The 26,181-nt window shown below is 39.4% G+C and overlaps 1 protein-coding gene across 2 annotated transcripts in view; it reads left to right on the top strand.

Annotated features, from left to right (window-relative positions):
• Positions 1-25,781, top strand: part of cd151l (CD151 antigen, like) — a 124,674-nt gene extending 98,893 nt beyond the window's left edge. The window contains exon 8 of one of the 2 annotated variants that reach the window (XM_079825385.1): positions 24,750-25,781. In XM_079825385.1, coding sequence (XP_079681511.1) covers positions 24,750-24,809 — 60 coding nt within the window. In that variant the 3' untranslated portion in view covers positions 24,810-25,781. The remainder of the gene's footprint in view (positions 1-24,749) is intronic. The other variant, XM_079825384.1, reaches the window with a different exon arrangement.
• Positions 25,782-26,181: the final 400 nt, after the last annotated feature.

Below are 26,181 nucleotides of genomic sequence, written 5' to 3'. Positions count from 1 at the left end.
GAAACTCATCTCATTGGACTCCTGAATCGTTGCCGAGTCCAACGATACCACACTTGCCAGGTTTCGCCGTATGGTTTGTGCACCGTTGTAATTTAGCGCTTAAAACTTTTTTGCCGATATCTTCGAAACCGCTAGTCCGATCGAGACGAAACCAGCGTCAGAAGTTCGGAAACATAGGTCGTTAGGCACGATCGCGAGCCCAAATGTCAAAATATTGATAGTAAGGGGTAGTAAAATCCAATCAAAGTCAGGTGTCAGGCTGAAACCCTATTGTAACTGTTCATTTTCCCATGATGCATCATTCTCCAGATAAAACTGATCGGGCAGACCAAACCGTAAGTCGTAGAGACTTGAAACTTGCAGGGATGGTAGTACTCACAACGACTACTGACGTCACCGAAGCACGCCCCGATCGGCCTGACGGGGGCGCTACAGCGATCAAAAGTACGAAGCGGCGATCAAAAGTACGAAACGCCTCATAACTCCTCAACCGTAAGGCGTAGCCTCGAGTGCCTTATATCGCTGGAATCCTTGGCTCAAGGCGGACAAAATGCATGCCTCGGATTTGCTCGTCAGAGTGGGAAAAATCTCAGCTACTTGGGATTTTTTGCAAAAACCTACTTTTGCAAACTAGTCCTAGGTTATTGGCCCGACCGGAACCAAACCAGCGCAGCGAGATTCTCTGGACTCTGATTGTCAAAGGTTATTAAAAAAAAGTGGAAATTTGGGTTCACGGTCCCTAAGGGCTGCCAAAACGTTGGAAGGGGGAGGAGCCACTTGGACTAAATTGGCTATAACTCGTGAACGGAACGAGGTATTTTCACCAAACTCAGCATGCATATGTAAGAACTCGTTCTGGGGCCGCATGAAAAAGGACGTGCCGATTGGCCACTTGGTGGCGCTATAACGGTTAAAAAGGGGTCACAATGATGTATATCTATGGAAAATCCCATTAAATGCCTGAAAGCGGCCCTCTTCCTGCCTGATTTGCATACAGCTTCACGAAATCACGCGTGCGCATGCGTCACGTGACTCTAAAGAGGCTTGCAGACTTTTATGGCCGCCGTGGCGCTTTAACTGTTATAAAGGTGAAAAAAATGCTCTATATTATCCTATGCAAAATGACATTTAAATGACTAAAAATTGCCTGCTCTGCGCAGAACTTCACCAAATCGGCTGAGCATGTGCGTCGCATTATTGTAAAGACGCGTGCAAACTTTGACGGAGATCGGGCCATCAGTAGAGGCATACCAGTTTAAAAGGTAAAAAAAACCACACCACTTTTCCATGATAAATGAGCTGAAAATGCAAAAAATTGACCTTTGACCTCTCCGATGCACATGTCACCAGGCTTGATAAAGTTTTTGCAACCAGCAGCTCAAAAATCAAGTGCTCAGACCCTATAGTCTTTTTTTTATAGGCCTTTTTAGACCCTTTTTATGCCCTTTTTATTAGGGGCCAAGCACCAAAGGTGCGAAGGCACCTATTGAAACCGTTCCCGTCTTTTTTTCTTCCGCCATGGGAGTCTATGGCAGCCCATAGAACCGTATGGTAAAAAGTTGTGAAATTTGGCACACTAATAGAGGATGGTCTGGTATGTCACCATGGCAATTTTGGTGTCTCTATCTCAATCCCTCTAGCGCCACCACCTGTCCAAATGTGTACTCATGTTTATGCTAATAACTTTTGAACCGTAAGGGCTAGAAACGAAATTCTTTTTCCCTCTAATTTCTGAGCTCGTGCCAATTCGATTGCACCCTATGACGTCATTTTCCATCTTGGATATTTCCCCGCCATTTTCAATTAACCGGAAAACCTACTTTTGCGAACTCGTCCTAGACGGTTCATCCGATTTGCACGAAAATTGAACCAGATCATCTTCAGACAATATTGACAAAAAATCTTGCAAATCAAGTTGATTCGTCTAATCGTTTTTGATAAACGCGCGAACAAATTTTACATAACGTTTGCAAAAACACACTTAAGGCAATATCTCCGCAACGCTTTATCGTGTTCAAACCAAACTTGGTACATGTCATCATAAGCATGACTCGAGGCTACATGCAGCGTTTCGGCGCTGTGCCACCTACTGGTCTGGAGATACGAAAAATGGCTATTTTAGCTTTTCTTTGCTGAACCGTTTGTCCAAATATCATAAAAGGGGCCTCGTTAGATTCGGGACGTTATGCCGAGTCGACGGATATCCAATTTTACCATATCGGCCATTTTGGCTGTCGGCCATCTTGAATTATGTGCTAAAATGCTGTATTTTATCAACGCATGAACGGTTTGTTACGAAACTCGGTATGGGTCATCACCACGATACCCCAAAGTAGCCTGACAAGTTTCGAAACAGCGCCACCTAGTGGAGATTTTTTTTTAAAAATGCTCAGAACTTTGGGTGTGGTTGACTTGTTTTCACGAAACTCATCTCATTGGACTCCTGAATCGTTGCCGAGTCCAACGATACCACACTTGCCAGGTTTCGCCGTATGGTTTGTGCACCGTTGTAATTTAGCGCTTAAAACTTTTTTGCCGATATCTTCGAAACCGCTAGTCCGATCGAGACGAAACCAGCGTCAGAAGTTCGGAAACATAGGTCGTTAGGCACGATCGCGAGCCCAAATGTCAAAATATTGATAGTAAGGGGTAGTAAAATCCAATCAAAGTCAGGTGTCAGGCTGAAACCCTATTGTAACTGTTCATTTTCCCATGATGCATCATTCTCCAGATAAAACTGATCGGGCAGACCAAACCGTAAGTCGTAGAGACTTGAAACTTGCAGGGATGGTAGTACTCACAACGACTACTGACGTCACCGAAGCACGCCCCGATCGGCCTGACGGGGGCGCTACAGCGATCAAAAGTACGAAGCGGCGATCAAAAGTACGAAACGCCTCATAACTCCTCAACCGTAAGGCGTAGCCTCGAGTGCCTTATATCGCTGGAATCCTTGGCTCAAGGCGGACAAAATGCATGCCTCGGATTTGCTCGTCAGAGTGGGAAAAATCTCAGCTACTTGGGATTTTTTGCAAAAACCTACTTTTGCAAACTAGTCCTAGGTTATTGGCCCGACCGGAACCAAACCAGCGCAGCGAGATTCTCTGGACTCTGATTGTCAAAGGTTATTAAAAAAAAGTGGAAATTTGGGTTCACGGTCCCTAAGGGCTGCCAAAACGTTGGAAGGGGGAGGAGCCACTTGGACTAAATTGGCTATAACTCGTGAACGGAACGAGGTATTTTCACCAAACTCAGCATGCATATGTAAGAACTCGTTCTGGGGCCGCATGAAAAAGGACGTGCCGATTGGCCACTTGGTGGCGCTATAACGGTTAAAATGCTGCACAACGGCACAACGGCACAATGATGTATTTCTATGGAAAATCCCATTAAATGCCTGAAAGCGGCCCTCTTCCTGCCTGATTTGCATACAGCTTCACGAAATCACGCGTGCGCATGCGTCACGTGACTCTAAAGAGGCTTGCAGACTTTTATGGCCGCCGTGGCGCTTTAACTGTTATAAAGGTGAAAAAAATGCTCTATATTATCCTATGCAAAATGACATTTAAATGACTAAAAATTGCCTGCTCTGCGCAGAACTTCACCAAATCGGCTGAGCATGTGCGTCGCATTATTGTAAAGACGCGTGCAAACTTTGACGGAGATCGGGCCATCAGTAGAGGCATACCAGTTTAAAAGGTAAAAAAAACCACACCACTTTTCCATGATAAATGAGCTGAAAATGCAAAAAATTGACCTTTGACCTCTCCGATGCACATGTCACCAGGCTTGATAAAGTTTTTGCAACCAGCAGCTCAAAAATCAAGTGCTCAGACCCTATAGTCTTTTTTTTATAGGCCTTTTTAGACCCTTTTTATGCCCTTTTTATTAGGGGCCAAGCACCAAAGGTGCGAAGGCACCTATTGAAACCGTTCCCGTCTTTTTTTCTTCCGCCATGGGAGTCTATGGCAGCCCATAGAACCGTATGGTAAAAAGTTGTGAAATTTGGCACACTAATAGAGGATGGTCTGGTATGTCACCATGGCAATTTTGGTGTCTCTATCTCAATCCCTCTAGCGCCACCACCTGTCCAAATGTGTACTCATGTTTATGCTAATAACTTTTGAACCGTAAGGGCTAGAAACGAAATTCTTTTTCCCTCTAATTTCTGAGCTCGTGCCAATTCGATTGCACCCTATGACGTCATTTTCCATCTTGGATATTTCCCCGCCATTTTCAATTAACCGGAAAACCTACTTTTGCGAACTCGTCCTAGACGGTTCATCCGATTTGCACGAAAATTGAACCAGATCATCTTCAGACAATATTGACAAAAAATCTTGCAAATCAAGTTGATTCGTCTAATCGTTTTTGATAAACGCGCGAACAAATTTTACATAACGTTTGCAAAAACACACTTAAGGCAATATCTCCGCAACGCTTTATCGTGTTCAAACCAAACTTGGTACATGTCATCATAAGCATGACTCGAGGCTACATGCAGCGTTTCGGCGCTGTGCCACCTACTGGTCTGGAGATACGAAAAATGGCTATTTTAGCTTTTCTTTGCTGAACCGTTTGTCCAAATATCATAAAAGGGGCCTCGTTAGATTCGGGACGTTATGCCGAGTCGACGGATATCCAATTTTACCATATCGGCCATTTTGGCTGTCGGCCATCTTGAATTATGTGCTAAAATGCTGTATTTTATCAACGCATGAACGGTTTGTTACGAAACTCGGTATGGGTCATCACCACGATACCCCAAAGTAGCCTGACAAGTTTCGAAACAGCGCCACCTAGTGGAGATTTTTTTTTAAAAATGCTCAGAACTTTGGGTGTGGTTGACTTGTTTTCACGAAACTCATCTCATTGGACTCCTGAATCGTTGCCGAGTCCAACGATACCACACTTGCCAGGTTTCGCCGTATGGTTTGTGCACCGTTGTAATTTAGCGCTTAAAACTTTTTTGCCGATATCTTCGAAACCGCTAGTCCGATCGAGACGAAACCAGCGTCAGAAGTTCGGAAACATAGGTCGTTAGGCACGATCGCGAGCCCAAATGTCAAAATATTGATAGTAAGGGGTAGTAAAATCCAATCAAAGTCAGGTGTCAGGCTGAAACCCTATTGTAACTGTTCATTTTCCCATGATGCATCATTCTCCAGATAAAACTGATCGGGCAGACCAAACCGTAAGTCGTAGAGACTTGAAACTTGCAGGGATGGTAGTACTCACAACGACTACTGACGTCACCGAAGCACGCCCCGATCGGCCTGACGGGGGCGCTACAGCGATCAAAAGTACGAAGCGGCGATCAAAAGTACGAAACGCCTCATAACTCCTCAACCGTAAGGCGTAGCCTCGAGTGCCTTATATCGCTGGAATCCTTGGCTCAAGGCGGACAAAATGCATGCCTCGGATTTGCTCGTCAGAGTGGGAAAAATCTCAGCTACTTGGGATTTTTTGCAAAAACCTACTTTTGCAAACTAGTCCTAGGTTATTGGCCCGACCGGAACCAAACCAGCGCAGCGAGATTCTCTGGACTCTGATTGTCAAAGGTTATTAAAAAAAAGTGGAAATTTGGGTTCACGGTCCCTAAGGGCTGCCAAAACGTTGGAAGGGGGAGGAGCCACTTGGACTAAATTGGCTATAACTCGTGAACGGAACGAGGTATTTTCACCAAACTCAGCATGCATATGTAAGAACTCGTTCTGGGGCCGCATGAAAAAGGACGTGCCGATTGGCCACTTGGTGGCGCTATAACGGTTAAAATGCTGCACAACGGCACAACGGCACAATGATGTATTTCTATGGAAAATCCCATTAAATGCCTGAAAGCGGCCCTCTTCCTGCCTGATTTGCATACAGCTTCACGAAATCACGCGTGCGCATGCGTCACGTGACTCTAAAGAGGCTTGCAGACTTTTATGGCCGCCGTGGCGCTTTAACTGTTATAAAGGTGAAAAAAATGCTCTATATTATCCTATGCAAAATGACATTTAAATGACTAAAAATTGCCTGCTCTGCGCAGAACTTCACCAAATCGGCTGAGCATGTGCGTCGCATTATTGTAAAGACGCGTGCAAACTTTGACGGAGATCGGGCCATCAGTAGAGGCATACCAGTTTAAAAGGTAAAAAAAACCACACCACTTTTCCATGATAAATGAGCTGAAAATGCAAAAAATTGACCTTTGACCTCTCCGATGCACATGTCACCAGGCTTGATAAAGTTTTTGCAACCAGCAGCTCAAAAATCAAGTGCTCAGACCCTATAGTCTTTTTTTTATAGGCCTTTTTAGACCCTTTTTATGCCCTTTTTATTAGGGGCCAAGCACCAAAGGTGCGAAGGCACCTATTGAAACCGTTCCCGTCTTTTTTTCTTCCGCCATGGGAGTCTATGGCAGCCCATAGAACCGTATGGTAAAAAGTTGTGAAATTTGGCACACTAATAGAGGATGGTCTGGTATGTCACCATGGCAATTTTGGTGTCTCTATCTCAATCCCTCTAGCGCCACCACCTGTCCAAATGTGTACTCATGTTTATGCTAATAACTTTTGAACCGTAAGGGCTAGAAACGAAATTCTTTTTCCCTCTAATTTCTGAGCTCGTGCCAATTCGATTGCACCCTATGACGTCATTTTCCATCTTGGATATTTCCCCGCCATTTTCAATTAACCGGAAAACCTACTTTTGCGAACTCGTCCTAGACGGTTCATCCGATTTGCACGAAAATTTAACCAGATCATCTTCAGACAATATTGACAAAAAATCTTGCAAATCAAGTTGATTCGTCTAATCGTTTTTGATAAACGCGCGAACAAATTTTACATAACGTTTGCAAAAACACACTTAAGGCAATATCTCCGCAACGCTTTATCGTGTTCAAACCAAACTTGGTACATGTCATCATAAGCATGACTCGAGGCTACATGCAGCGTTTCGGCGCTGTGCCACCTACTGGTCTGGAGATACGAAAAATGGCTATTTTAGCTTTTCTTTGCTGAACCGTTTGTCCAAATATCATAAAAGGGGCCTCGTTAGATTCGGGACGTTATGCCGAGTCGACGGATATCCAATTTTACCATATCGGCCATTTTGGCTGTCGGCCATCTTGAATTATGTGCTAAAATGCTGTATTTTATCAACGCATGAACGGTTTGTTACGAAACTCGGTATGGGTCATCACCACGATACCCCAAAGTAGCCTGACAAGTTTCGAAACAGCGCCACCTAGTGGAGATTTTTTTTTAAAAATGCTCAGAACTTTGGGTGTGGTTGACTTGTTTTCACGAAACTCATCTCATTGGACTCCTGAATCGTTGCCGAGTCCAACGATACCACACTTGCCAGGTTTCGCCGTATGGTTTGTGCACCGTTGTAATTTAGCGCTTAAAACTTTTTTGCCGATATCTTCGAAACCGCTAGTCCGATCGAGACGAAACCAGCGTCAGAAGTTCGGAAACATAGGTCGTTAGGCACGATCGCGAGCCCAAATGTCAAAATATTGATAGTAAGGGGTAGTAAAATCCAATCAAAGTCAGGTGTCAGGCTGAAACCCTATTGTAACTGTTCATTTTCCCATGATGCATCATTCTCCAGATAAAACTGATCGGGCAGACCAAACCGTAAGTCGTAGAGACTTGAAACTTGCAGGGATGGTAGTACTCACAACGACTACTGACGTCACCGAAGCACGCCCCGATCGGCCTGACGGGGGCGCTACAGCGATCAAAAGTACGAAGCGGCGATCAAAAGTACGAAACGCCTCATAACTCCTCAACCGTAAGGCGTAGCCTCGAGTGCCTTATATCGCTGGAATCCTTGGCTCAAGGCGGACAAAATGCATGCCTCGGATTTGCTCGCCCTTCAGGCGCCAATTTCGAGATATTTTAGGTTTTTTGTAAAACCTACTTTTGCAAATTACTCCCAGGTTCTTTGCCTGATCAGAACCAAACCACTGCAGAAATGTTCTCTGGAGAGTGCTTATCAATAATTATAAAAAAAATATCATATTTTGATTCATGATTGGTAAGAGGAGCCAAAATGTACGATGTGACCGGGACCTCTTTTACTAAAATGGCTATAACTCGTGAAAAAAATGAGATATTTTCACCAAGTTCAGGTCACATATGTATGAGCTCAATCTGAGATCACATGAAAAAAATCGCAATTATTGACCACTTGGTGGCGCTATATTAGGGGAAAAACACATGAAAATGCAATATACACACCCAAACATTAGTCAGATGAAAATGGGCATTCATTGTCTTCGTCCAGGGTGCCATGATAGTCTATGAGGAAATTGGTGTATCTCAAAAAACTTTCTATATGTCATTGCCACAATGCCCTGAAGGAGCCTGAGAAATTTCAAGCCTACGTTTTTCACAGCATTCACCTCCTTAGACTTCTGAATCCTTGCCGAGTCCAATGATACCAAACATGCCAGGTTTCACCTTACGATTTGTAAAAAGGTGTACTTTAGCACCTAAAAAACCTTTGCGAATGTCTTTGAAACAGTTAGTCCGATCAAAACAAAACCACATCAGCAAATTCAGAAACATAGGTCAATAGCTAAACAATAATGACAAAAAGCCAACATTTTGGAAGGAAGTGGCAAAAAAATCCAATTAATGCAGCCCATGCTTTCATAAATATAAGTGGCTATAACTTCAAAACAAAATGAGATATTTACAACAAATTTGACACATATTTATGGGCACACATTGAGGACACCTAAAAAAAAAGCAGAGATGTGTTATAACTGTAAAAAAAAAACATATTTTTCATTAGTTAAATTGCCTGTATTGCCGTGAATGCTCTTTGCCATCTTTGATCTAAGTTTATTTATTTCTTTGGATCCTCATTAGCCAACAACTAGGCAGTGACTACTCTTCCTGAGGTCCCAAAAAGTAAAAACTACAAACCTACATTAAAGCTGCAAGAGCAATGAAAGGGTCCTCGCTCCTGTGCCACCACCAGAGTATGTGAGCAAAGTGGAGCGGCATCAATTTCCCATTCACGCTCTAAGCGTTCAATAATCACTCCGCTCCAGCTCCACTCCGGGTTCAATTTGCGTCTATTTAAGTAAGCTCAGAAATGTCACAAAAATTTGCTTTATAACATTCATTAAATGAAAAAAAAATAATAATAATAGGCGATAGTTTCAACGTGCTTTATTGGAACATTGTGTGCACAAAAAAAAACGACATGCCAAGCTCATTAGGCTTTATCAGCATTAAAAGTTAAATATCATTGCTGCTTTTTGCAGTGCAAATTTAGTTGAGAATCATGAAAATAGTACTACGTTTTCATCCGTTATTTTATCTACGGCTCACTATACATTACAGATTTCTGCTCATTCAAAATAAGATCCAGATAAGCAGATAAGCACTGTAAGACTACATTTGTTTGAATGCATTAGAGAGAATGCTTGTGTGTGTGAATAAGTGCTACCTGTTTAAAATGTGCTTTCACCCGATCATATTCAGTATGTAGAAGGTACAAAAAATTCCTTGAACTATAACATCCCGCTCATGTCCGTCGTCGTCATCATAACCTTTACATTCTTTCTGATTTGAATGATCCATCTGTGTGGTGGAAGCGGCAGTACTGAAGCTAGTTAAACGTGTTTAACGTGTGTGTGTATTGTGGATAAAAAAGCATAGCAAAGCAAAGTTTTATTATGGGCCATTGACAATAATTGCACTTGTGATGGAGCGGTAGTGGAGACTTTTTAAAAAATCACGCCGCTCGACTCCTCGCTCCGCTCCCACTCCACTCCGCTCACATACTCTGGCCACCACCACCTTGTGGGCTTTAGGAACACAGAGCATGGTGGGCAAAATGCATTTAAGTATATAAAAATAGGAGGATTAAATCAATCATTTGTATTTGCCACACTTCCTGCTACCAGCTGGTAGCACTATGACTAACTAAAATTTTGGCAAAACATCAGAATTTGTCAGGATGCCGCGGACACGCCGTTCAACAAAACTCAAGATCTTTGAAATTTAACATCACTAAGGCTTAAGATTAGACTGACGAAATATGATTCTGGTTCAATCTTAATGAGGAGTTACCCACAGGTGGCACTATAACCAACTGAATATTGGCATGTAGACCGCCATCGGTACTCGGGCCCTAATTAAATCAACAACAATAAAATTAAACATACAAATCCCATTAAATGTTCCTTCCATTTAAAACTAATTTTACTTCTTAAAATATGTAATATCTGATAGTAAATCATTCCATATTTTCATTCCTCTATATATTATAGTCCATTGTTCTGCAGTGATTTAAAAAAAAAAAAATACATGACAGTCCGTGCACACTTTAAAACAGGAGAAAGATCATTGGAAAAATAATGATGACAATAATAGTCCTAAACAACTTCCTTGAGGAACACCACATTGCTCTTTAAAATCTGAATAACTTCCATAATAACATAAACATTGTCACATATTAAACAGATAACTTTTAAACCAATGCAGACAGTAAGAAGTACATATGTGACATTTCAATTTATCCAGCAATAATTTATGATCCATTACATAAAATGCTGAGCTAAAATCTAACAAGAATTTTACCAAAATCGACACCCATATGTATGGACTCTGAGGACACATAAAAAAAGTGGTGGGATTGTGCGTCTTGGTGGCGCTATAATAGAACACAACATGAAATTCCCATTGACTACAATGTAGTATTTTTTTAACTCGTCCTAGACCGTTTGTCCGATTTCCACCAAAATGAAATCGTATCATCTTCAGACTGTGTCAACAAAAAGTTATGGATTTTGCATCAATAGATGAAACAATGTTTTAGTTTACCACAGTGACGAAGTTGAGGCATGATGCCAAAATGACTCTTGAGGCTGTATCTCTGCAATGCTTTGACATATTGGCATCAAACTTTGCCTGTGTCATTGTTCCCTTATTTTGACCACACCACATTTATTTCGTAAATGTGCCACCTATTGGTCAAAAGTGATAAACCATTAACTTATATTATCAGTGACTCTATATATTATATTTCAGCCATTTTGCCTAATCTTCTTAAACTGTATAATTGTTCATTGTTGCAGTTGGTCTGACACTCTCAAACTACAATGCATTTTCAGCCTTTTGTCTAAAATCATCTTAAAATGTGATTAATTGCTCATTGCTGCAGTTGATCTGACACTGCCAGCCATTTTGGCATGTCTTGTCTTCTTCTTTGCGCTTGGCCCCGGTATTGCTGCTTGCAGCTATATTTAGGGGCCAAGCACCGAAGGTGCGAAGGCACCTATTGAAACCGTTCCCGTTCTTATTATTAGGGGCCAAGCACCGAAGGTGCGAAGGCACCTATTGAAACCGTTCCCGTTCTTATTATTAGGGGCCAAGCACCGAAGGTGCGAAGGCACCTATTGAAACCGTTCCCGTTCTTATTATTATTATTCATCTTCTTCTTCTTCTTCTTCTTCTTCTTCCGCCACGAAGTCTATGGCAGCCCATAGAACCGTATGGTAAAAAGTTGTGAAATTTGGCACACTCATAGAGGACAGTCTGACAAGTCACCATAGCAAATTTGGAGTCTCTAACTCAATCCCTCTAGCGCCACCATCAGTCCAAAATTTGACTCATGTTTATGCTAATAACTTTTTAACCATAAGGGCTAGAAACAAAATTCTTTTTTCCTCTGATTCCTTGGCTCAAGACGATTCGATTGCACCCTATGACGTCATTTTCCGTCATAAAAATTTTCCCGCCATTTTTAATTTTCCGAAAAACCTACTTTTACGAACTCGTCCTAGACGGTTCATCCGATTTGCACGAAAATTGAACCAGATCATCTTCAGACCATGCTAACAAAAAATCTTGCAAATCAAGTTGATTCGTCAAATCATTTGCGATAAACGCGCAAACAAATTTTATGTAGCGGTTGCAAAAACACTCTTAAGGCAATATCTCCGCAACGCTTTATCGTGTTCAATCCAAACTTGGTACATGTCATCACAAGCATGACTTGAGGCAACATACAGCGTTTCGGCGCAGCACCACCTACTGGTCCGGAGATACGAAAAATTGCTATTTTTGCTTATAACTTCTGAACTGTTTGTCCAAAAATCATAAAAGTGGTCTCGTTACATTCAGGACGGCATGCCGAGTCGTCTGATATTCAATTTTACCATATCGGCCATTTTGGCTGTCGGCCATTTTGAATTTTGTCAAAAAATGCTATATTTTACAAATGCATTAGTATATTGTTACTAAACTCGGTATGTGACTTCCTTGCTATGCCCTGAAGGTACTCAAAAAGTTTTAGGGCAGTGCCACCTTGTGGTCAAAAGATATAACAAACTTGACAAAAATGCTAATAACTTTTGATTTAATTAGCTTAGTATAATGAAACTGGTCATAATACATTCATTGGCTCATGCCGATTCAATTGCACCCTATGATGTCATTTTCGGTTATGATAATTTCCCCGCCATATTTAATTTTCCAAAAAACCTACTTTTGCGAACTCGTCCTAGACGGTTTGTCCGATTTGCACGAAAATTGAACCAGATCATCTTCAGACCATGCTGACAAAAAATCTTGCAAATCAAGTTGATTCGTCAAATCATTTTTGATAAACGTGCACACAAATTTTACGTAGCGGTTGCAAAAACACTCATAAGGCAATATCTCTACAATGCTTTATCGTATTCAATCCAAACTTGGTACATGTCATCACAAGCATGACTTGAGGCAACATGCAGTGTTTCGGCGCAGCGCCACCTACTGGTCCGGAGATACAAAAAATGGCTGTTTTTGCTTATAACTTTTGAACTGTTTGTCCAAAAATCATAAAAGTTGTCTCGTTAGATTCAGGACGGTATTCAGAGTTGTCTGATATTCAATTTTACCATATCGGCCATTTTGGCTCTCGGCTATTTTGAATTATGTGCTAAAATACTATATTTTACAAACGCATTAGTCTATCGTTACGAAACTTGGTATGGGTCTTCCGCACCATGCTTTGAAGGTACTCAAAAAGTTTTGGGGCAGTGCCACCTTGTGGTCAGAGGTTATAACAAAATTTATAAACATGCTAATAACTTTTGATTATATTAGCCTAGTTTAATGAAACTGGTCATAATACATTTATTGGCTCATGCCGAGAACATAGATACTAATTTTGCCATATTTGGTCAAACATCCTGTCCTCAATGTTCTTATTTGATCAAAACCTACTTTTTCAAACTCATCCTAGACCGTTTATCCAATTTCCACCAAAATCGAATCGTATCATCTTCAGACTGTGTCAACAAAAAGTTAGGGATTTTGCATCAATAGATGAAACCATTTTGTAAACCGCAGCGACGAAATTGAGCCATGATGCCAAAATGACTCTTGAGGCTGTATCTCTGCAATGCTTTGACATATTGGCATCAAACTTTGCATGTGTCATTGTTCCCTTATTCTGACCACAGCACATCAATTTCGTAACTGTGCCACCTATTGGTCAAAAGTGATAAACCATTAACTTATATTATCAGTGACTCTATATATGATATTTCAGCCATTTTGCCTAATCTTCTTAAACTGTATAATTGTTAATTGTTGCAGTTGGTCTGACACTCTCAGACTACAATGCATTTTTCAGCCTTTTGCCTAAAATCATCTTAAAACGAGATTAATTGCTCATTGCTCCAGTTGATCTGACACTGCCAGCCATTTTGGCATGTCTTGTCTTCTTCTTTGCGCTTGGCCCCGGTATTGCTGCTTGCAGCTATATTTCATCTTCTTCTTCTTCTTCTTCTTCCGCCACGAAGTCTATGGCAGCCCATAGAACCGCATGGTAAAAAGTTGTGAAATTTGGCACACTAATAGAGGACAGTCTGAAATGTCACCGTAGCAAATTTGGAGTCTCAAACTTAATCCCTCTAGCGCCACCATCAGTCCAAAATTTGACTCATGTTTATGCTAATAACTTTTGAACCATAAGGGCTAGAAACAAAATTCTTTTTTCCTCTGATTCCTTGGCTCAAGACGATTCCATTGCACCCTATGACGTCATTTTCCGTCATAAAAATTTTCCCGCCATTTTGAATTTTCCGAAAAACCTACTTTTACGAACTCGTCCTAGACGGTTCATCCGATTTGCACGAAAATTGAACCAGATCATCTTCAGACCATGCTGACAAAAAATCTTGCAAATCAAGTTGATTCGTCAAATCATTTGCGATAAACGCGCAAACAAATTTTACGTAGCGGTTGCAAAAACACTCTTAAGGCAATATCTCCGCAACGCTTTATCGTATTCAAACCAAACTTGGTACATGTCATCACAAGCATGACTTGAGGCAACATGCACCGTTTCGGCGCAGCGCCACCTACTGGTCCGGAGATACGAAAAATTGCAGTTTTTGCTTATAACTTCTGAACTGTTTGTCCAAAAATCATAAAAGTGGTCTCGTTACATTCAGGACGGCATGCCGAGTCGTCTGATATTCAATTTTACCATATCGGCCATTTTGCCTGTCGGCCATTTTGAATTTTGTCAAAAAATGCTATATTTTACAAATGCATTAGTGTATTGTTACTAAACTCGGTATGTGACTTCCATGCCATGCCCTGAAGGTACTCAAAAAGTTTTAGGGCAGTGCCACCTAGTGGTCAAAAGATATAACAAACTTGACAAAAATGCTAATAACTTTTGATTAAATTAGCCTAGTATAATGAAACTGGTCATAATAGAGTCATTGGCTCATGCCGATTCAATTGCACCCTATGATGTCATTTTCGGTTATGATAATTTCCCCGCTATTTTTAATTTTCCAAAAAACCTACTTTTGCGAACTCGTCCTAGACGGTTCATCCGATTTGCACGAAAATTGAACCATATCATCTTCAGACCATGCTGACAAAAAATCTTGCAAATCAAGTTGATTTGTCAAATCGTTTTTGATAAACGCGCACACAAATTTTGCGTAGCGGTTGCAAAAACACTCATAAGCCTATATCTCCACAACGCTTTATCATATTCAAACCAATCTTGGTATATGTCATCACAAGCATGACCTGAGGCAACATGCAGCGTTTCGGCGCAGCGCCACCTACTGGTCCGGAGATACAAAAAATGGCTATTTTTGCTTATAACTTTTGAACTGTTTGTCCAAAAATCATGTCTTCCGCACCATGCTTTGAAGGTACTCAAAAAGTTTTGGGGCAGTGCCACCTTGTGGTCAGAGGTTATAACAAAATTTACAAACATGCTAATAACATTTGATTAAATTAGCCTAGTTTAAAGAAACTGGTCATAATACATTTATTGGCTCATGCCGAAAACATAGATACTAATTTTGCCATATTTGGTCAAACATCCTGTCCTCAATGTTCTTATTTGATCAAAATCTACTTTTTCAAACTCATCCTAGACCGTTTGTCCAATTTCCACCAAAATTGAATCATATCATCTTCAGACTGTGTCAACAAAAAGTTAGGGATTTTGCATCAATAGATGAAACTGTTTTTGTAAACCGCAGCGACAAATTTGAGGCATGATGCCAAAATGACTCTTGAGGCTGTATCTCTGCAATGCTTTGACATATTGGCATCAAACTTTGCATGTGTCATTGTTCCCTTATTCTGACCACACCACATAAATTTCGTAACTGTGCCACCTATTGGTCAAAAGTTATAAACCATTAACTTATATTATCAGTGACTCTATATATGATATTTCAGCCATTTTGCCTAATCTTCTTAAACTGTATAATTGTTCATTGATGCAGTTGGTCTGACACTGTCAGACTACAATGCATTTTTCAGCCTTTTGCCTAAAATCATCTTAAAACGTGATTAATTGCTCATTGCTCCAGTTGATCTGACACTGCCAGCCATTTTGGCATGTCTTGTCTTCTTCTTTGCGCTTGGCCCCGGTATTGCTGCTTGCAGCTATATTTATTATTAGGGGCCAAGCACCGAAGGTGCGAAGGCACCTATTGAAACCGTTCCCGTTCCTATTATTATTATTATTCATCTTCTTCTTCTTCTTCTTCTTCTTCTTCTTCTTCCGCCACGAAGTCTATGGCAGCCCATAGAACCGTATGGTAAAAAGTTATGAAATTTGGCAAACTTATAGAGGACGGTCGGAAGTGTCTCCATAGCAAATTTGGAGTCTCTAATTCAATCCCTCTAGCGCCACCATCAGTCCAAAATTGGACTCATGTTTATGTTAATAACTTTTGAACCATAAGGGCTAGAAACAAAATTCTTTTTTCCTCTGATTCCTTGGCTCAAGACAATTCGATTGAAACCTATGACGTCATTTTCCGCCATGATAATTTTCCCGCCATTTTTAATTAACCGAAAAACCTACTTTTGCGAACTCGTCCTAGACGGTTCATCCGATTTGCACGAAAATATAACCAGATCATCTTCAGACCATGCTGACAAAAAATCTTGCAAATCAAGTTGATTCGTCAAATCATTTGCGATAAACGCGCAAACAAATTTTACGTAGCGGTTGCAAAAACACTCTTAAGGCAATATCTCCGCAACGCTTTATCGTATTCAAACCAAACTTGGTACATGTCATCACAAGCATGACTTGAGGCAACATACAGCGTTTCGGCGCAGCGCCACCTACTGGTCCGGAGATACGAAAAATTTCAATTTTTGCTTATAACTTCTGAACTGTTTGTCCAAAAATCATAAAAGTGGTCTCGTTAGATTCAGGACGGCATGCCGAGTCGTCTGATATTCAATTTTACCATATCGGCCATTTTGGCTGTCGGCCATTTTGAATTTTGTCAAAAAATGCTATATTTTACAAACGCATTAGTATATTGTTACTAAACTCGGTATGTGACTTCCTTGCTATGCCCTGAAGGTACTCAAAAAGTTTTAGGGCAGTGCCACCTTGTGGTCAAAAGATATAACTAACTTGACAAAAATGCTAATAACTTTTGATTAAATTAGCCTAGTATATTGAAACTGGTCATAATAGAGTCATTGGCTCATGCCGATTCAATTGCAACCTATGATGTCATTTTCGGTCATGATAATTTCCCCGCCATTTTTAATTTTCCAAAAAACCTACTTTTACGAACTCGTCCTAGACGGTTTGTCCGATTTGCACGAAAATTGAACCAGATCATCTTCAGATCATGCTGACAAAAAATCTTGCAAATCAAGTTGATTTGTCAAATCGTTTTCGATAAACGCGCACACAAATTTTGCGTAGCGGTTGCAAAAACACTCATAAGCCTATATCTCCACAACGCTTTATCGTATTCAAACCAATCTTGGTATATGTCATCACAAACATGACCTGAAGCAACATGCAGCGTTTCGGCGCAGCGCCACCTACTGGTCCGGAGATACAAAAAATGGCTATTTTTGCTTATAACTTTTGAACTGTTTGTCCAAAAATCATGTCTTCCGCACCATGCTTTGAAGGTACTCAAAACGTTTTGGGGCAGTGCCACCTTGTGGTCAGAGGTTATAACAAAATTTACAAACATGCTAATAACTTTTGATTAAATTAGCCTAGTTTAATGAAACTGGTCATAATACAATCATTGGCTCATGCCGAGAACAGAGATACTAATTTTTCCATATTTGGTCAAACATCCTGTCCTCAATGTTCTTATTTGATCAAAACCTACTTTTTCAAACTCATCCTAGACCGTTTGTCCAATTTCCACCAAAATCGAATCGTATCATCTTCAGACTGTGTCAACAAAAAGTTAGGGATTTTGCATCAATAGATGAAACCGTTTTTGTAAACCGCAGCGACGAAGTTGAGCCATTATGCCAAAATGACTCTTGAGGCTGTATCTCTGCAATGCTTTGACATATTGGCATCAAACTTTGCATGTGTCATTGTTCCCTTATTCTGACCACACCACATCAATTTCGTATCTGTGCCACCTATTGGTCAAAAGTGATAAACCATTAACTTACATTATCAGTGACTCAATATATGATATTTCAGCCATTTTGCCTAATCTTCTTAAACTGTATAATTGTTAATTGTTGCAGTTGGTCTGACACTCTCAGACTACAATGCATTTTCAGCCTTTTGCTTAAAATCATCTTAAAACGTGATTAATTGCTCATTGCTCCAGTTGATCTGACACTGCCAGCCATTTTGGCATGTCTTGTCTTCTTCTTTGCGCTTGGCCCCGGTATTGCTGCTTGCAGCTATATTTCATCTTCTTCTTCTTCTTCTTCCGCCACGAAGTCTATGGCAGCCCATAGAACCGTATGGTAAAAAGTTGTGAAATTTGGCACACTAATAGAGGACAGTCTGAAATGTCACCGTAGCAAATTTGGAGTCTCAAACTCAATCCCTCTAGCGCCACCATCAGTCCAAAATTTGACTCATGTTTATGCTAATAACTTTTGAACCATAAGGGCTAGAAACAAAATTCTTTTTTCCTCTGATTCCTTGGCTCAAGACGATTCCATTGCACCCTATGACGTCATTTTCCGTCATAAAAATTTTCCCGCCATTTTGAATTTTCCGAAAAACCTACTTTTACGAACTCGTCCTAGACGGTTCATCCGATTTGCACGAAAATTGAACCAGATCATCTTCAGACCATGCTGACAAAAAATCTTGCAAATCAAGTTGATTCGTCAAATCATTTGCGATAAACGCGCAAACAAATTTTACGTAGCGGTTGCAAAAACACACTTAAGGCAATATCTCCGCAACGCTTTATCGTATTCAAACCAAACTTGGTACATGTCATCACAAGCATGACTTGAGGCAACATACAGCGTTTCGGCGCAGCGCCACCTACTGGTCCGGAGATACGAAAAATTGCTATTTTTGCTTATAACTTCTGAACTGTTTGTCCAAAAATCATAAAAGTGGTCTCGTTACATTCAGGACGGCATGCCGAGTCGTCTGATATTCAATTTGACCATATCGGCCATTTTGGCTGTCGGCCATTTTGAATTTTGTCAAAAAATGCTATATTTTACAAATGCATTAGTATATTGTTACTAAACTCGGTATGTGACTTCCACTCCATGCCCTGAAGGTACTCAAAAAGTTTTAGGGCAGTGCCACCTTGTGGTCAAAAGATATAACAAACTTGACAAAAATGCTAATAACTTTTGATTAAATTAGCTTAGTATAATGAAACTGGTCATAATACATTCATTGGCTCATGCCGATTCAATTGCATCCTATGATGTCATTTTCGGTCATGATAATTTCCCCGCCATTTTTAATTTTCCAAAAAACCTACTTTTGCGAACTCGTCCTAGACGGTTTGTCCGATTTGCACAGAAATTGAACCATATCATCTTCAGACCATGCTGACAAAAAATCTTGCAAATCAAGTTGATTCGTCAAATCGTTTTTGAAAAACGCGCACACAAATTTTGCGTAGCGGTTGCAAAAACACTCATAAGCCTATATCTCCACAACGCTTTATCGTATTCAAACCAATCTTGGTATATGTCATCACAAGCATGTCCTGAAGCAACATGCAGCGTTTCGGCGCAGCGCCACCTACTGGTCCGGAGATACAAAAAATGGCTATTTTTGCTTATAACTTCTGAACTGTTTGTCCAAAAATCATGTCTTCCGCACCATGCTTTGAAGGTACTCAAAACGTTTTGGGGCAGTGCCACCTTGTGGTCAGAGGTTATAACAAAATTTACAAACATGCTAATAACTTTTGATTAAATTAGCCTAGTTTAATGAAACTGGTCATAATACAGTCATTGGCTCATGCCAAGAACATAGATACTAATTTTGCCATATTTGGTCAAACATCCTGTCCTCAATGTTCTTATTTGATCAAAACCTACTTTTTCAAACTCATCCTAGACCGTTTGTCCAATTTCCACCAAAATCGAATCGTATCATCTTCAGACTGTGTCAACAAAAAGTTAGGGATTCTGCATCAATAGATGAAACCGTTTTTGTAAACCGCAGCGACGAAGTTGAGCCATTATGCCAAAATTACTCTTGAGGCTGTATCTCTGCAATGCTTTGACATATTGGCATCAATCTTTGCATGTGTCATTGTTCCCTTATTCTGACTACACCACATCAATTTCGTATCTGTGCCACCTATTGGTCAAAAGTGATAAACCATTAACTTATATTATCAGTGACTCAATATATGATATTTCAGCCATTTTGCCTAATCTTCTTAAACTGTATAATTGTTAATTGTTGCAGTTGGTCTGACACTCTCAGACTACAACGCATTTTCAGCCTTTTGCTTCAAATCATCTTAAAACGTGATTAATTGCTCATTGCTCCAGTTGATCTGACACTGCCAGCCATTTTGGCATGTCTTGTCTTCTTCTTTGCGCTTGGCCCCGGTATTGCTGCTTGCAGCTATATTTATTAATGGCACTGTTCTTACATGTTGTATCTGCTTTCTTAGTAACTTGGCCTCTTGTATTTATTAATTCCTGCATAAAGACTCACTGTAAAAAGTAATACCTAGATCTAACTTATAAAAAGTGAGGCAAGTGGCTGCATTGAATGTTTTAAGTTGAGTGAACTTGCAGCCTTTTTTAAGTATAATAAACACTGTAACATTACTTAATACAAACGCAACAAAATCAAGTTGAGTTAATTAATAATACTAGTATTATTCAGTTAGATAAACCTACTTTTCTTGGTACAGGTAACTTATTTATGGGTTGCTACAAGTAAAATTAACCTAATCACATGTGAATAAACATTTTAATTGAGTCCTGGCTGTAATCTCAGAAAAGAAATCTAAATGTCTATATTCTAAGCACTACAGTGATCAACTTTACATAAAGAGAATTTGTCAATAACAATTACAAATTCTATTGAAGAAAAAAAAGATGGGAAGATAGATTGAAGACAATACTATTTATTCAATGTCAACCAGTGTCACTTTTAACAGTGACTACAAAACAGCCAATAAATGTGGTCGCACATGTACACAATAATGTAAAACAAACACTGTATAGTGTATTTTCAACCTGTTCTGAACATTAAAGTAAAATATCCAAACTGCCCAATCTGCAATGTTTAGATAAAGGTAAATGTAAACCATAACATCACATTGTACACTACGCTGTTGAGTATATACCTCATGAGGTATGATCAGCACAGAACACAGTCCAAAGTCCACATTAATAAAGTATCAGTCCCACAAAGAGCCTCTGATATATCATGTATAAGTATACATACGTTTTGAGGGATACTTGAGGTTGAGGGCATAGGTAAGTCCAAACAGGAGGCAGCAAGCTTTTGAGAGGTTTGGCACACCTCTGACCACAGGTTGTCCTTCTTTGATAATCCCAATCATGTCGGGTTGATGGCACATGTAAATTTTCAGTGGGCTGAAACTGCCAAGCTCAGCATGCACCTCGGTTTCATCACGACTCTATTGGTGGACACAAACAAGATCAAGAGTTTGGTCAGACAAATTTTAAAAAAAGTTAATGAGATGAATATAGCAGACAGGTAAAAGACAGATAAGACACAAAGTCAAAATTAATTTTTTTGTTGCTAAAAGTGGTGGATACTAGATGGATACTGTGACTAGAGCAAGTGACCAGAGTAAAGTCTACCATGATAATGCCATTGAGTGTGGGTACTAAATTATCATGATCTACTGTAGCAAATGCAATTGTATTTGGCTGTACCTGATTGGTCATCACATTACTGTTTATTAAAGGAATAGTCCACTTTCAAATAACAATTTGCTGATAATTTACTCACCCCCATGCCATCCAAGATGTTCTTGTCCTTCTTTCTTTAGTCGAAAAGAAATTAAGTTTTTTGAAGAAAACATTCCAGGATTTTTCTCATAGTGGACTTCAATTGGCCCCAAATGTCTGAAGGTCAAAATTAGTTTCAGTGCTGCTTCAAAGGGCTTTAAGTGATCCCAGATATGGCATAAGGGTCTTATCTAGCGAAACGATCTGTAATTTTCTTTAAAAAATGAAAATGTACATGCTTAATACTATAAACACAAATGATCGCATCACAAGTGGAAGATAAACTTCCCTATTTTTTTTAAAGAAAATTACTAATCGTTTCGCAAGACCCTTATTCCTTGTCTGGTATTGTTTAAAGCCATTTGAAGCAGCACTGAAACTGTAATTTTGACCGTCAACCGTCTGGGGCCAATTTAAGTCCCCTATAAGGAGAATAATCCTGGAGTGTTTTCATCAAAAACCTGAATTTCTTTTTGACTGAAGAAAGGAGGACATGGACATCTTAGATGACATGGGGGTGAGTAAATTATCAGGAAATTTTCATTTGAAAGTGGACTAATCCTTTAAGCTACAGAGTTTAAATATCTTTCAAGAGCAAACGTAATTACCCCATATCATCACAATATTAATACATAGACAGAAAAATAGACAAGTAGCTTTAAGCCCAATACATACGTGGTGGACACTGATGAGGTCTTCCTGTCTGTCCCCCATGTACTCAATCAGGCATCTCAGGACCACTTCGCTCCTTTTCTCCACAGAGGGAGATGGTTCCTGTCAAAAAGTAAAATCTGATCAAAATTCACAGCCTGGTGACAGATTGCTGTAAAAGGTCCTATTATACATCTAATAGTAGCTTCTATAGTACATCGGCTATTTCTCACCTCAAATGCTTTCTTAAACATGTTTTGTTGGACCTTTTATGTGTAAAGAGTGATATGCAACTGATTCTCAGGAACTCTTCACAGATCTGTAAAGAGAAGTATACCATCTTAGTTACATACCAAAAGAGATATGTTTTTTTGTGTGTGATTTAAACAACATGAGAGTTTTGGATACAAATTTGTTTTCAATCAAATGAGTGTCAGCAGTAAAGAAACATATTCATTCACTATCTAGTTATTTTTAAGTATGAAAAAAGCAAGAATGAAATGTAATCTTTAGTCAAGTTTGTTGCCTTATGTGCCCCGTCTTCACAACTATGGGCCATTTACCATAATTGAGCAATGTGAAATTCAGCCCGTGTAGCCTTAAAACACATAGTAGGCATGACTACAGCACTTATTTAATTTCATATTAACGTTAACTGTTTTCTGCCAATCCACCGCACTGTGCAGCCATCTTAGCTTGCCATGTGTGCAGGATAGCTAACGTTAGCTACACAGTACAATTTGCAAACCTAACCTCAGCTAAGCGATTTCGCGTGACTTTACATCACCAGTAATTTGGCTAAATTTGTTCAACTTACCGTGTGAATCAGTTCCTGAAATTCAGATCCGCTGCAGTGAACGAACGGTTGAAGTGCAGAGGAAGATACTGCATCTGCCTGGGAAAGTCCCTGCGCAGCTCGCGCCAGTAAAAAGGGATAATGCCAACTTATAAAAATGTAAAGTATTTACGTTTGATGAACACACCTGCCACATCAACAGCTGCTCAAATAAATTGTGTATGTCAACTCACTTTTATAACATTTCTTGTACACAACAACCACATACAAATAACTACCCAAATAAATTGCAATAGTTTACTTAAAATAAATTGTTATATAAAAACTGATATATTTTAAGTAAAGAGGAATTATTTTGATACTTTTTAGTATAAAACAAATGAAATAAACTAGATTACAACTATTTAAAGTATATAAAACCTACTTTGTGGGTGTAGCACTTTTTACAGTGCTATTTGAATTGTATCTATGGGATTACAAGGGTGTAGAAGATCATAATTCTTATGTAGCATTACAGCATGGTGATAGTTCCACTAACAAAATCTGTCCAAAAAGTTTTTTTAGTGCATAGTAGTAGAAAATCGAGCAATATACAAACAGATCTTCAACCCTGCTCATGGAGACCCACTGTCCTGCATTTATTTCTAACCTGTTTAGCATACCTGCCTGTGATTTTTCAAGCGATCCTGACGTTCCTTGGTTCAGGTGTGTTTGTTTAGGGTTGGAGCTAAATTCAGCAGGAGAGTGTGTCCCCAGCGTTGAAGACCTTTTTTTATTCAATATCTATTTATTTGACAATAAATAAACATTCTTGCAGTTGGACAATGGCATCCATATGTTTTTCTATGTTTTATATGAGGCTTAGTCTGGAAGCCCAACACTACGTTTTGTGTCCCGGGTGAGACCTCAGAATATTGATAACCCACAATGATTGCACCAAGATTAAGTTTTATGAGCATTGCATGTTTGGATGACAATATCTCTTCCCTGCAGATGTTATGCATGCTTTTCATTTAAGAATAAAAAAATAAATAGTTTCATTTAAAGATAATATTAGACAGTTTGCTCTAGTGACACCACATTGGTGCAGCAAATGTTTGCAACTGCAATTAATTATTTTGTTACATAAGAACTTGTAAACAGACATTTAGAAATTAGTTTGAAAGTGCAAAGTATTGAAATCAGAATGTGTAAATGAAGCTCATTAAAAATAATTCAGTAATTGCATTTTTACAAATGTATGTGTGATACCATCGGGTAATCAAAAGCCCTACACACACTTTCAGTTTTCACACCGCTTGAACACCACAGGAACAAAATACAGGAAATGCATCACGTAAGTTGACAAGTGGTCTAGTGCAAAGTCCGCAAGTATGAGTATTTGGACAGTTCCATAAATGCATGGTTACATCCTGCCATGTCAATCAGGAGTGACAGGTCATAAATCAAGGGCCACAAGTCGTCAATTTGACACATGGTATATAACTACTGAGTAGTTCTGTCCATATGATTATTTTTGCCATGACAGTATGATATTATATGGATTTGTATTAATATCAGACTTTTCCTCTCATATGTTCTTCCAGATTTTCGGCATGGTTTTCACCTGCTGTCTGTACAGGAGTCTGAAATCAGAGCCATACTGAAGAGTTCATTGATCATACATTGATCAATGAACATCATCCTCCATGCCATTTTTGTTTCACAAATTTTAAAGGTGAAGTATGTAGTTTCTGTGACACTATATTGTCACCTAGTGGATTTAACTACAAATACACCTTTGCGTGTCGTGCCTCCCCCAACTCAAACATCACAAATACATATCATATGGATGCTTATGAAGGCATGTCTCAACAGGTAAAAGTAGGCTATTTTCAATAAAAGTACATATTAGGAATACTTTTAGACTCTGTCTAGGGTGAACTCAAGCTTTTTGATGTGTTTGTTACCTGTTTAATCTTTGAATGTCTAAATGCAGACAATTTTTGCTTGCACTTCTGTAACCAAAGCTGAATCTCTTTTCCCATGTCACGTGTGAGTCATGGTCCCACACTGGCTAAACACCCTCTTGCTCTGCCTGCTACTATAGCCACTCCACTCTCACTATAGTTTGAGCTGGAAAGACAACTCTGAGCTGACCGCTCTCTATGTTTTGATGGTTCCTGGGAGGCTCAATGTTTACATTTTTGGGGTAGATAAACCCATGAATGCCCTGCTAATAGTTGTCAATGAACAATAAACTGGGTTAAAAGAATGTACTTTAACATAAAAATAAATTGTACATGCTTCACCTTTAAACAGAAAGGAAACAACTGACGGATCTGCAGATCATCTCCGAGTCAGATCATTAAATTCATTCCAACTACACAGGCTCAGCCACATATTGAGTAATAAATATAGAGTTTATGATTTTATGATCATTCATACATTTAATTTACTACTGAGCTAGAAAGTTCATTTACATCCTTTATCTAAATGGCTTTTATTATTCTTATTGATTTTAATAACTTAAAGTTTGGATTGTGTTTTTTATATATATATAATGAACCCTTATATGTACCTGTTTATGTTTGTGTGTACTCCCAGATCTTCGATCAAAATATAAAATCTCTGCCACAAAAACTTTCGTTTTTTGGTCCATTTAATACTGCTGTGTAATTGATTCTTTAAAGGGATAGTTCACCCAAAAATGAAAATTAGCCCATAATTTACTCACCCTCAAGTCATCCTAGGTGTATATGACATTCTTCTTTCAGACGAATAAAATCTGAGTTATATTACAAAAGTCCAGGCTAATCCAAGCATTAGAATTTGATTCATAGTTGCTCTGTTTTTGAAGTCCATAAAAAGTGCATCTGCCCATCAAATAACATGCTCCACGCGGCTCTGGGGTGTTAATAAAGGCCTTCTGAAGCGAATCAATGCATTTGAAAAATATCCATATTTAAAACACCCGCTATCAAGTAAACTTTCGACCGACCGTCTTCCCTGTTCAATATGGTCAAATTGTTGAAAGTT

This window comes from Gobio gobio (assembly GCF_949357685.1).
Source record: "Gobio gobio genome assembly, chromosome: 9".
Lineage (NCBI taxonomy): Eukaryota > Metazoa > Chordata > Actinopteri > Cypriniformes > Gobionidae > Gobio > Gobio gobio.
Note: the sequence above shows the minus strand (reverse complement) of the source record. Positions and strands in the feature narration are given on the sequence as shown.